At 47.5% G+C, this 12,935-nt stretch overlaps 3 protein-coding genes across 3 annotated transcripts; 2 read left to right on the top strand and 1 right to left on the bottom strand.

Annotated features, from left to right (window-relative positions):
• Window positions 1–274: 274 nt before the first annotated feature.
• HD556DRAFT_1529904 (uncharacterized protein) lies at window positions 275–2,747 on the top strand (the record flags this gene model as incomplete). The annotated part of the gene is made up of 10 exons (XM_041309438.1): window positions 275–408; window positions 464–616; window positions 675–1,216; window positions 1,266–1,319; window positions 1,376–1,556; window positions 1,618–1,708; window positions 1,767–1,873; window positions 1,927–2,134; window positions 2,185–2,329; window positions 2,381–2,747. 10 exons carry the CDS (start codon window positions 275–277, stop codon window positions 2,614–2,616), a joined length of 1,851 nt encoding a protein of 616 aa, XP_041155747.1. The 3' UTR covers window positions 2,617–2,747.
• A 2,121-nt stretch (window positions 2,748–4,868) lies between these two features.
• On the top strand, window positions 4,869–5,871 carry HD556DRAFT_1447758 (uncharacterized protein; the record flags this gene model as incomplete). Its single annotated transcript, XM_041307328.1, has 5 exons — window positions 4,869–4,961; window positions 5,009–5,146; window positions 5,464–5,506; window positions 5,562–5,664; window positions 5,718–5,871. 5 exons carry the CDS (start codon window positions 4,869–4,871, stop codon window positions 5,869–5,871), a joined length of 531 nt encoding a protein of 176 aa, XP_041155748.1.
• Window positions 5,872–9,601: 3,730 nt separating this feature from the next.
• Window positions 9,602–12,502, bottom strand: HD556DRAFT_1245010 (uncharacterized protein; the record flags this gene model as incomplete). Its single annotated transcript, XM_041298497.1, has 3 exons — window positions 9,602–10,338; window positions 10,786–11,427; window positions 11,851–12,502. 3 exons carry the CDS (start codon window positions 12,500–12,502, stop codon window positions 9,602–9,604), a joined length of 2,031 nt encoding a protein of 676 aa, XP_041155749.1.
• Between the last annotated feature and the right edge of the window lie 433 nt (window positions 12,503–12,935).

Here is a 12,935-nt window from a genome sequence, read left to right on the forward strand (position 1 = left end):
ACGCTTGTAGGGTGGCCTTGAGGCATCGTCCGGCCGTTCATTTTACGGCCTATCTAGAACACTCAGGAACTTCCTATATCAGGATTTAGCCACGCCAAATCACTCGCATCAGACCTTAAGGCCGACACGAACAGTACGGCCTGCCCCTATATCATCCGTTAAACGTTGTAGGTGAAATGGTGAAAGTCATGAACGGATAAGTATCCATGTGGCCTCTGCCATGAAGTATAAGACAATGTGAGCAACGTACGACATCCATCCACTTACGCAAGAAATGCTTCTCCATCAGCCTTATCGTGGACCAGTCCGCAAATTAGTCCTTGCTTTCGACGTGGGCGTCGTATACAGTTCAATTTCCTACTGTATACTTCATCCTGGAAATGTTCCGAGGATTGAGCTTGTCACCAGGTCAGTTTTCGTAATACAACATACCTGCTTTATTGCCGATCATTACGAATATCAGATATCCGGCCCAAGAGCACAGCGGAGGGGATTCGAAAATCCCTTCTATACTCTACTATGATTCAAACGGAACTGCACGTGCCATCGGCGCTGAAGCACGACAGGACCATATCATCGAAAGTGCCGAGGAAGATGGATGGATAAAAGTCGAATGGTTTGTTTTGTAAATACTGGACTTCGTATTTACTTAATTGACCACGCTCAACATTTAGGTGGAAATTGCACCTTCGGCCCAGGCATTTGGATGCCAACCATATCACCGACAACGATATCCCACCACTTCCGCGAGGCAAAAATGTTGTCGAGGTGCTTGGCGACTTCATGCAATACCTTTTTCGTTGTGCACGCAGCTATATCCAGGAGTCTCATCCAAGCGGATCTAATCTTTGGCGGTCACTCGAGAACCGCATCGAATTTGTCCTTACACATCCAAACGGCTGGGAGGGCCCGCAGCAGACGCAGATCAGGATAGCTGCCGTCCTTGGCGGTCTCATTCCCGGCACAGAAGACGGCATGGCACGTGTCCATCTGCTGACCGAAGGAGAAGCGAGTTTGCATTACTGTGTCGATAATACCCTGGCCTCAGATGCATTGTCGAAGACACCGATACTTGCACCTGAAGATGGCGAAGATGATGACATCTCGGCTAGTCAAGGCGTTGTCGTCATCAATGCAGGAGCAGGGACAGTCGATCTTAATGCTTACTCGATGACTTTATCCCCGACGCTGATCAAGGAGATTGCTGCGACAGAATGTAAGTGACATGCGATTGTTGGAGCTATGTCTCACTCTCCACTCCTTAGGCCGACTCCAGGGTTCTGTATTCGTGACTCGTCGTGCTCATGATCTTCTTCAAGGTTTGCCAGCATGCTCGTATGAGCTATGCTACGTTCTTATTGATTCCACTTGACAGAAAAACTATCCGGCAGTCGTTTCGGTACATCAGATATGGTCCAACATATGACAGACATCTTCGATTGTACCACCAAGGTTAGGTTCCGCAACCCGGAAGATCCGTCATACATCAAGTTCGGTACTCTCCGTGACAAAGATGTTCAGCGCGATATCCGTGCAGGTCAGCTTAAATTGAGCGGGCAAGTCTTGTAGTCTACTCTTTCGCAACCTCTATATATCTAACGCGTTGCTACTAAAAAGACAAGACGTAGCAAAACTCTTCGAACCCTCGATCAGCAGCATCATCGAAGCTTTCGAAACTCAAAGAAAAGCTGCAGGCACTCCGATCACAGTAAGTTGACATGACTGCACTTCATCAAAAAATGCGCTGACCGGCGTGTCACATGAAGTTTGTATTTTTCGTCGGAGGCTTTGCTGCGAGCGACTGGATGTTCGCCGAGTTGCACGCATACTTCCAGTCGCTTAATATCAGCTTCATTCGACCAGACAGCCATTGGTAAGTGCCAACAATTGACAAACATCTTCGCGTGCACTTACGGACGCTTTTAGCACTGCTCGGGTTGTTGCAAAAGGTGCTGTGTCATATTTCATCGATCATTTGGTATCGACTCGTGTGGCCCGTTTCACATACGGCACGGAGTCTATCGCCCTATTTAACCCATCTGATATGGAGCATCGTGCTAGGCAAAAGGAAGTTTTCCGAAGTGTCTCGGGAATTCTTGCCCTGCCTCGTGCATTTGTATCCATACTGACCAAGGTAGCTCTTTTTTGACTTGTTTTGGAAGGCCCGTTGCTGAGGCGCAGCAGGGAACACTGGTCTCTGAGCAGCAAGAGTTCAGCAGGAAATTCGCTATCCGACGGTATAATCAGGCTGCATGTAGCCAAGTCGATATCGGCATCATGTCGTACAGGGGTCTCCTCCAGAAACCGGATTGGGTGGACACGGAGCGAAGTAGTCGCACAAATTTTTGCCAATCACACTGATGTTTACCAGATAAACTAGGTTTATTCTCCAGGTTATGCACCGTCCACGCAGACACATCGAAAATTGCTGAGAAACTAACACTCAAGCGCTCCGCCGAAGGTTCCACGTATTATTCGATGGAGATCAAAGTCATTCTTCTCTTCGGGTTGACAGAGTTGAAGGCTATGATCAGCTGGGAAGATGGGGTGAGTCATCGGTTTCCTGGTGGCATCGCTAGTTTAACTCGTGCATTTCAGGGGGAGGAAATACGGTAGGTTGACATCATGACATCTGCCTCTCATAATTCTGATTCCCATTTACAGAAGTCCAGCAGTAGTAGTTTACGAGGATGAGCAGGAACTAGTCGCTCTGTAGAGCCACCTCCCCCTCGTGCTATGCATTTGAATTTTGGCCATCTACGCTCCATGATGAGTCCGAAAATCCCGTGACTTCTCGAGGTTGTAAGTGTACGCTCCTGTTTATGGGTTTGCTTTCGAATTGCCAAGCATGTCATTGATTTCACCTTTTGCACAATGTGATATACGAGATTCATGAGGGTTAGTACACTAGAAGTACTCCATCATAGTCTCCTGTGTGTCCACAGACGGCGCTGATCAAACCTTGAATCCATCATACATGGCACAAATATTCATTGATGAGGGAACGAGGGTCACGCTGCCTCGTGTACCTCATCGAGGATTGTTTATAATAGATGCGATCTATGTGCCGCATCGACAAGAATTTACTGGCTCATGTTGAAAACTTGTAACATGTATGCAAGATGAAGCGTACAAGACAACTAGCAGGACCGACTCGAACAAGGTGCGAAATGGTCATGGTATCTGATCGACATGTAAGTAGATTATAAATATGTCTATAGCACATAATCAAGTGCGAACTTTGATAGATGGTATCCGGGGTCGATTGCTTGGTGGCCAATATTTGGTGTTGACATGTGGATCACTGCATCTCACTGCACGGAGCTGAAACATATTGGCGTGTTGACCCGGCACCTGGGCTGATGGGTATCGAGCGAATCACAGAGATGGAGGGTGTTGAATATGGAGAATCTCCGAGTCCTAGGGTCACTGGAATTCCAAACGCCAGGTCAGTTCGGCCTCTTGAGTATAATAAATGGACAGGAAATTGACAGCAAGCGGCTGCAGTAAAACAGAGCAGCTGAGCGCCTATGTGGAATAATAGCTCAGACGTCGGGGCCGGAAAAACCACGTTTAGTTATAACAGCCTCCATCGATATAGCTAGCATGCATGCTATAGCTGCGGCGAAGCGATAACCTTCACACCATCAATATTAATATTGCACACTTCCTCCGGCCCAGCCTTTACCGTACAGTCGGAGTCTGAATCAAGTCGGTAGCATGCGAACCCCAGACTTCAACGCGACATTTCATCGACTTCTTGGTCTCACTTCTAGTCTTCTACCTAGCATGCCAAGGAAGTAACTTGTGCGTTGAATACATCCTCTCTCTTGTTTTCTTATATTATAAATGACTTTCGTCTATTGACCCGGAGCCTGCTGCCAATACATCCGAGACGGATCTGATGGATACGAGAAGTACTTTATCGAATCTATCCAGCTCAACACGCAATGACTCACTTTGACGATATAATCGTCATGGTAGCCATAATCCTTGTGCTCTAGTAAGGAATGGGTCAGTACCGCGCCATTGCAATGGCACAGCCTATGGATCACCCACCCACGTAAGGCTAGCCTGTAACACGTTGATCAGTGATGCTGACTCAAAAATATCTATGCACACCAACTATATTACGTCTAGAAATTCATTTTCGAGTCTTTGGACTCGCATATTTCCGGGCAGTGTTTGATTTGCATGCTTGCATGCATAGCACTTGATTACGGGAACGGTCGTTAAATACGACCAGTGATATATAACGGATCGCCCTACATTCTCGACTTCAGTTGAATTTTGTCGCAATGTATACCAGCGATCAGGAAGTGCAGCAAACGTGAGTGATAACGCATAGATTGACCATGTATCCTGAATATTTATAGGTTGCTTTGCATGTATGCCGTCCTGGCGGGAAACAGTACTACAGTTTAGTTTTATCCTTGGTCTCAAGATAATGACACGTTATTCTAAATCTAGGTATACTGATATACGACCATATGGTGACCCTACAAGAAGAAATCACTTTTATTTGGCGTCGTCCGAAAACACTGTCTGCAATTTTATTTCTGCTCAATCGCTATGTCGCTCTCCTCAGCAATATCTGTGGCTTAATTAAGGATTTTGTACCTGTTTCAGACGAGGTTCTACAATTTCATTATGCATGTACTCAACGTTTGATGTGCTCACAACCTATTTCTGTAGAGGTTTGTTGTACTCCGGTTCTTGAATGTGTACCGTTTGCTCAACAAAGACTTAGCTGTTCGAAATATGCGCTATACAGACAACTGGCCATTTTCCTCCAAACAGCGATCGTTTGTAGTAAGTAGAAGTCAGCTTCATTGTGAGAAAGTTACATACTGAAAACTTCAGACATAATGGTCATTCGCACTTATGCTCTCTACGGCTGTAGCAAGCGCCTGCTTGCTTGGATGGTAATCGGCACGATTGCTCTTACGGGAATAGCTTGCGTGCGTTTTTAAAATCTCACGCCCTGAAGTCTGCTGATCGTTTCTAGGCGGGCACTTTTGGACAATTTTCAGGCGATATTGAAGTCGTGCCAGGGCTTGGCTGCAATGAAACATTTTCAAAATCGATGTATGTTGTACTCATTCCCGTTCTATGCGCCCGCTCAAAGGTGGTTGCAGAGCTGCCCGTCAGTGAATTCCAAACCACATTTGCATAGCTTGATATTGTGGCCTTTGCAGGAATTGGGCTAGCATATGTGGCCTTATCTGTCTTCGATTTAATAATCTTCATCTTGACAGTGCACAGGATCTGCAAAGCCAAAAATTTGCTGCGGTTATCGTTGGTCAGTAGGAACAATATCATTGATATCATATTTTGCGATGGTAAATCTTTCGCTGCATCTGTATCGCGAACACTGAATCAACCGAACGCAGGTGTGATGTTTTTCGGGTGCGGTTGCTAGGGATGTCGTGATTCGAGTGATTCTGATCCGCATTACTCCAGAGCGATAACACTGTCCAATATACTGACCATCCTGACGTACTACGTGAGTCGCCGCATGAATACTGACGGTATCACCAAACGCTCACAGCTTAAATCAGATTGGTTCAGTGAGCATACAAACACCCCTTGTATTCAGTTTGACTGTTTTCTGATTATCGGCAAGGTCAACCTCAGAGGCAGTCTATCCACATTTACTGGTTGGTGAGTGATCAATACGATACTGAACACGGACCGATCCTAAAGATGAACACTAGCATGTCCGTTACTCTCATCTCTCGGCTGATGCTTAACCTGCATCAGACTATCGACACTGGCGTTCTCTCGACTCCCGTCCAGGACGAGGGCCCTGTGCTCCCTGTCCTTACCACTAGGATCAGCGTAGAATCCGTGATTTCCTCTCACTATTAGCAGGCTAGTATTGAATTCAGTTTCTGGATGCAGGAGTTCCTGTTTAGAACAGAAAGCTAGTCTTCCTCGCGCCGGCAGTCATGGGTGCTTAATGTATGTAGAACTCACAATTATCGTCCCTATGTAGATATGCTAATCATCGACTAATCATCTTATATATACTTACGATACTCTAACATATGTAACGTTTACACAGATCGTAGCACTGACTGGACGGATTCTTTCCTGAATCAGTCGATGTAGAATTTCGCCCGTGGCGTACTCCTTCATTGTATGCTCGGTCCCTACTTGCACCATACATGACGCACCACAACATCTACCAATCAGTCCGATGATTGAAAAGTAATGGCAGCAGACCTGAAGGATGTCGGACTCTATTTGAAATTTTAGCATGGGATGTCATGCACCGGCGGCGCTCCGTCCTTACAACCATGGATACTGTTCTCATCCAGCCAGACTAAATGAAGAGATACAGCATTCCTTCACGCTAGTGCCACGTCTGTGCACAGAACATTATTTCAGAACATAAACGCAGGCTGTCTTCCTACCGTCTCCTTCAGGTTTGTTTTTGGAGTTCCATACTATCATGCGCCTCTCCTTCATCCTCGCCGTTGTTGCAGCTTTCAAGTTGACGGTGTCTATGCCAACTGTTAGTGATGACGGTGCCAGAGGCTGTCCCGAAACCTGCAAGATCACAAAATATTGCTGCCCCGATGGCCTTAAATGCGAGGACATAGGCGTTCTCTGGGTGAGTATGAGTAGTATTCATCTGATTCCGTGGCTTATCGGCATGGTAGCCCAGATTTGCCTGTATAGAAAATAAACTCGGAGTGCCAATTACTGATGGGTGAACCGCTGAGCTACAGTGAGTCGTGTTTCTGTTCTCGCCGCCTTGGTGCAGTGTGGTTGACAACACAACTCGAGCATGCGGCTCCTACTAGTGTTCGTATTGAAGTATGTGTGAATGTCGAAGACAATAGTTCTATTATGTTCATACAGGGGACTCTGTTTGAAATTTTAGCATGCGCCGGTGCTCCGTCCTCACCATAATGGATACTATTATCATCCAAATGAAGAGATACAGCATTCCTTCACGCAGATCGTGTCTAGTGCCACGTCTGTGTCTGCTATGAAAGAAGATCCAACGTCAGAGTCTATGTACAGAGACACGTATGATGGCCTGTAGTGGTTCAACGTTCAGGCCTCAGGGATAAATTGGTTTTTGCCGATCCGAGTCCGGCGCATGAATTTCAGAAATATATTCGCAAGCACCCATATCTGCTTCACCATCTCATCCACGGTTCTCAAAATCCGTAACTGACGGGACTTGACAGCTCTTGTATCTTTCTCGGTGTCTTCTTGGGTTCGTCTCACTAGTCTCGTGGTTCTGCGGGCATTGGTCTCAGTACGTCGGAAACGTTTAATGGTCTCAAAAAAAAGAAGAAATAGCCCCATAGCGCTTGGTCGAGTCAAACTCGACTTTTCTCCAGTCACCAGTCATTTGGTGGGGCTCAGTCACCAGTAAATTGGTGGCTTGTATACTAGCAATTCATTGAGACGACGACTGTGCTTACTCTAGATACTATACGTACTTTTATGTTTCTCCCACGAGCTGTCACTTCCCCGTATTAAAATTGATTTGCGGGTCCTCCGAGCATTGAGCTGGAGGGCCCCGCTTGCCCTAAACTCGTCACACGAGTGCCCATCTCCAGTGCAGGTTGATTCGACGGTACTGCATAGTTTGCGTTGCGAAAATAAGAGCATACCTGAGAGGTCCTTTGGAATTGAGATCTCCTAAGCCGGCTGCTAGCGCTGATCTCCCGGTATCCAGTTAAGCATTCTCCCATGCACGACGAGACTCTGAATCAGCCAAGAGGATGTCGAGGATAGAGCAAATGCAACCTGAGTCTGCTGGCAATACAAATGACATCCGTCTGAAGGAGTACTTCAGGTGCATAGAACAGTAAAGCAAGCTGTCTTCTTACCATCTCCTTCGGATTTGTTTTTGAAGTTCCATCTCACATCTCACAGATACTATCATGCGTCTCTCCTTCGTCCTCGCCGTTGTTGCAGCTTTCAAGTTGACGGTGTCTATGCCAACTGTTAGTGATGACGGTGCCAGTGGCGGTTGTCCCGAAACCTGCGATGTTACACAACCTTGCTGCCCTCACTATATATGCGTGGCCTACACAGGCCTTCACCAGGTAAGTATGAGTAGTTTTCATCTGATCCTGTGGCTAATCGGCACGGTAGTCCGCATCTATCTGTGTCCCGATAAATCCTGAATTTGGAGTGCCCATTAATGATGGGTGAACCGCTGAGCTACAGTGAGTCGTTTTTCCGTCCTCGCCTTGGTGCAGTGTGGTTGACCACATAACTCGAACGTGTAAGCAGTTCGTTGATAAGAGGCTCAGTGCTTGGCTGTCGCCGTGAACAAATTTCACCCTGCTCGAGCATTGAAAGCATCAAATTAGAGATTAACTGCATAAGATATAACTAAAGTACTTATGACGCGTTGTTTTTCGTCTCGTTGCAAGTTTGTATCTGAAAACACGCCTCGTCAAAATTTGGATGAAGGAACTACGTTCGGGTCCAAGATGTCGCGCCTCCCTCAAATTGACATACTCTTTGCCCTATCATTCGCTTTGCTCAGATGACATGATGAGAAGAGGGGAAAAGGGATGACAATCTGGATGTATCTCTCAAAGTTATTTGATTGTCAACGCATACTTCCACCAAAGTAAGGAAGGAAGACTGAAGTACCAAGTAACGATCCACAGGAAGGATGTGTAGCACACGTGTTATTGCAGAAGGTCTGTGATCGGACTGACCGGCCTTGAATCCAATAAGAGATAGGTAGAGACAATATGGATGAAAGCTTACAACGACAGCCTGAACGTGAAGCCTGGGTAACTTCATGTGCCCTTACAACACTGACGTCGGTCGACGGTCCAATGACTTTTCAGAGCATAATAATGCTTGAATAAGCCAGACGTAAAGGAAAGACACCAAAAAAGATGCGTAGAGAGGTGCAGCACAGGTGTTCCGAAATGATGATCACTGCTGGAGAATCAGGGAGCGTCCGGGCCAGCTGCCTGTGATACTTCCTAGGATCAATGATGCAACAGACAGAAGATAGGTAGAGACAAGGACGAACAAATAAGCTCACAACACAGCCTCAATGCATGCAGCCCGGCGAGTACCATCATAGAGTGATGAACACCTCTCATCTGCAGAATACAAATTTGTCCTCCATAATAGGAAGCGTCGACTTTGGCTCTTTTCAATTGTCGTTCACATTGATAGAGGGCACCTCCTGGCACCGAAGAATGAGCGATGAAAGACCAGACACTTGTTTACAGTGTTGTTGGGTGCACGAACCGATAAGACTCGCATGTGAACTCGGAGGGCCATTAACCTGAGCGTCCGGGGTCTTTGACTCGGAACAGTTTCTGGCCGTGCCACCCGAGTCGTTCTTCACCTGACACAGCACACGAACTGCGCGACGGCTAATTTATCAACGGAAGCTGTTGAAAGGATGTCACAGCAGTGCGCATTGCTAGTAGCCAAATTCTTCGTTGATCATTTCTTTCAGAATCTTTCTCTTCCGAGTCTGGCCGGTCGGATCCGATTGACATACCAAATGCGCGTCAAAATTCTAGAAGCAACAACATTCAATTCGGGAGTTACAAAGCAGTGAATGGACAAGAATGTAAGCGACTATTTCTTTTCAGTTTGTTTTTTTCTTATGTGCGTGATGCATCAAGTAGAATAACCGCAAAGCTATTTCGTCCTCCCCCATTGGCAATCCAGTCCTGTTGTTGACTTTCGCCGATCTACCAAAGTCTATGAGGCGGAAGCTCTTGACAGAGTGCGGACGCTCGATTGGCCATTCCGTTGGCTTGCCCTGCTGCCACATGATGTTCCGCGTTGCTAATGACCCATGTAACCACCCCGCACGATTAAAGCGCAAGATAAGCGACGCGCACTCTTGCCTGTCGTCCTGGCACAACTTATCTGGATCTATCTCGCTACCACAGTGCTCCAGGAGCAATATCGGACTCAGGTAACGACGTCGACCCCGATATTTACCGCCAGTTGGATTGTCAGGTGTGTAATACCCGTAGAACTGTGGGCAGAGTGCCCCGACGGGGATAGGCTCATGTATTGGGGGTATGACATTGTACCCGTTCCAGTGCTGGAAGAAGTGGTCAGGGAACGATTGATAGTTTGCCGCCTCTTGAGTGAGGTGGGGGTCGTATTCGAACGAGAGTTTTGCAACAATACTGACTGTCGCAGTGCGTGGAACAGGTTCCGAGCCAAAAAATGAACTTTCGTGATCGCATTGTTTTTCCGAGGGGCTTCGCCACTTCACTGTAGTGTGGATGCGAAGGACTGGCCCAGAGTAGGATGCGATGCGGATGACCCTGGGAGGTTCAAGGGTAAATATTTCTTCCTCACTATATTCTTCGCTCTGCTCGTCCTCACTCTCCTCCCAGTCATTTTCTTCACTACCATTGTCCTGCTCTGGTTCCATTTTCCCTTTCCCCTTGTCTACTTTTGGAGCAGACCTCAGCACATACGGTTCATCGTCGTCTATACCAGCGTCAGGAGCTTCTTCCTGCTCAATTTTGGCTGCAGGTTCCAGATCCTGCCCGTCTACGGGATTTATTTTGACATCGATTTCGGCACCCCCTGTTGTCACTGCATCACCAACAGTGTCCACAGGGCGATCCCCGTTCGAACTCGGTGCGTCATCAGTATCGGTGGACTTTTCACCACCAAGCTTAGTATCCCAATGTGGACGTAAAACGTATGACCCAGTCACTTCTGGAAACTCGTGCTCCCGGATGGTAACATGACCAGCTGTTTGCTTCGGACCAGAGGCATGCAAGGGCTCTCCTCCCGAGCTACCCTGCGTTGTTTCTTCAGATTTCTCCGCCTGTTCTTTCAAAAGTGCTTCCCATTCTCCCTCGTCCTTCAATTTCTGGACCTGTCGACGGACATCCTCTTCCACACAAGCTTTGCACAGATGAGCCTCCACAAAAAGGTCGCGCGGAAGCTCCCACTCCGCATTGCGCACGATTGAATGATGGCCGACGCCCACTGCACAAGGTGAAAGGTAGAGATGAGCTTCTTCCACTTGCGTCCTTTTCCGGGGTCGCAGAGGGAGTACAACTTCAATCAATGGCTCTTCCGTCGGCCCCTCCTTGTCACTGGGGAAGATATGCGACACGCTCTCTTTCTTCGCTGCTTCGTCTTCGGCCACCTCAGCCAGTTTCTGCGCCTTCGACGCGACCTCCTTACTCTGCGGTGCAAGGGAGAGGGAATAAGTTCGGACAATGTCTCCTTTCTTTGCAACTTTGGAAAGCCATTCAGGCTTTTGGTTAGAATCGTCCTTATCGACGGTTAATGTGTTCCAAGGGTCATGAACATGGAGCTTTTTGGGAAGAAGGTGTAAAGGAATACGTTGTTGAAGTTTGGGAGCCTCGTGCGTGAAAGGGACGAAAGGATATGGAGAAGGATAATGGTCGGGATGGAAGGGTGAGTCGATACCTGGTAATGGCGAGGTGCGTTTGCCTATGGGATGGTCTGCACTGTCTTCCGATGACGCTTCGCTTTCAGTTTCCAACATATATCTGTCGCTGGCGGTTTGATCCTCTGAATAGTCATCGGCGACTGATACTGCATCCTCTGAATAAACAACTGGTGCCGCCTCCTCTTCTTTCTCCTTCCTGATGTTGTCGCCCGCGGTTTTATCCTCTGAATAAACAACTGGTGCCGCCTCCTCTTCTTTCTCCTTCCTGATATTGTCGCCCGCGGTTTTATCCTCTGAATAGACAACTGGTGCCGCCTTCTCTTCTTTCTCCTTCCTGATATTGTCGCCCTGATCATTGGGCGGAGGGGTAGAATCTTCATCTGTGGTTTCTCCCAAAATAGACCAGCCTGTTTTTTCTTTCTCTCTTACTTCCTTTCGACTGGAAAACTTGTTGAATACGCCCGATGCGACGCGCGCATCATGGCACCTTATGAGTTCCCCGATGTCAACTACTGGCACCTCCTTGGGATCCTCCTCCTTATCGGCCCAATAGAGTTCATCCTCCGCTATGAGCTCACCATGTTGGCGCATCCATTTCGCAAGTCTGCTGCCCGTGGAGATGGTGAGATAGTTCTTCACATCTGGGGCACGTAGAACCCAGTAGAAGTCGTAGAGTGTTGCGCCCCACAAATCAATGCCATTGGCGGCTTCCTTTGCTCGCAATGAAGTTACCGTGATGGTCTGTCCTTTGGGATCGCGAGGCCAGACGCGGAAAACGACGCGATTCTTGCCATATCCAGTGCAATTCTTTTCGTTGTCGACTTGTTGTTGAATAATCTTGGGAAGTTTGTGGGAATCGATCGTGTTGAATTCCACGTATTCGGCTCGTGTACTACGTGACTTGGGATCTAGGCTACAACAAATAGTTTTACAGTATGCAATGTCATCAGTGATAGCGACATACCGCTCTCCTTTTTCATCATCGCCTTTGGATTTCTTGTGTGGTGGTTCCCCAGCCTGAGTAGATTCCGCATCTACAGCTTCTGCGACACGCTGTTTAGCCTTGCGGGTGTTCAAGAACCCCCGCTTCATGGTGATATTTGATGAAGTTGTTCTACTAGATGGGCTGCTGATCTCAAGATGCCACGATTTTGCGGCACTCGCAGAAAGATGTTGGGATAGTCTGATGAAGACTCAGACTTGAAAGAAGTATTATCGATATCACTGGGCGTCAATCGGGTTTAAATCATTTCCTAAACAGTCACGCGCGCCTCGCAGGTCTATGTTCACGGATTCACCTGGACTAGGCACCTGCACCCGCCAATGGATGCTCGATGACGGAGGCAGCTACTGTTGAGCTTTTAAGCTTTCAACGTGTATCAGGTTCTCGTGACAAGGGGATGAATGAAGATAGTAGGAAGAACCATTGAACTTGTATGTCTGAATGTCGTTCATACAGGGGACCCTATTTGAAATTTTAGCATGGGATGTCATGCACCGGCGCTCCGTCCTCACAACATTGGAT

This window comes from Suillus plorans, assembly GCF_016647745.1.
Source record: "Suillus plorans strain S12 chromosome Unknown HD556scaffold_67, whole genome shotgun sequence".
In the NCBI taxonomy this organism is placed as follows: Eukaryota; Fungi; Basidiomycota; class Agaricomycetes; order Boletales; family Suillaceae; genus Suillus; species Suillus plorans.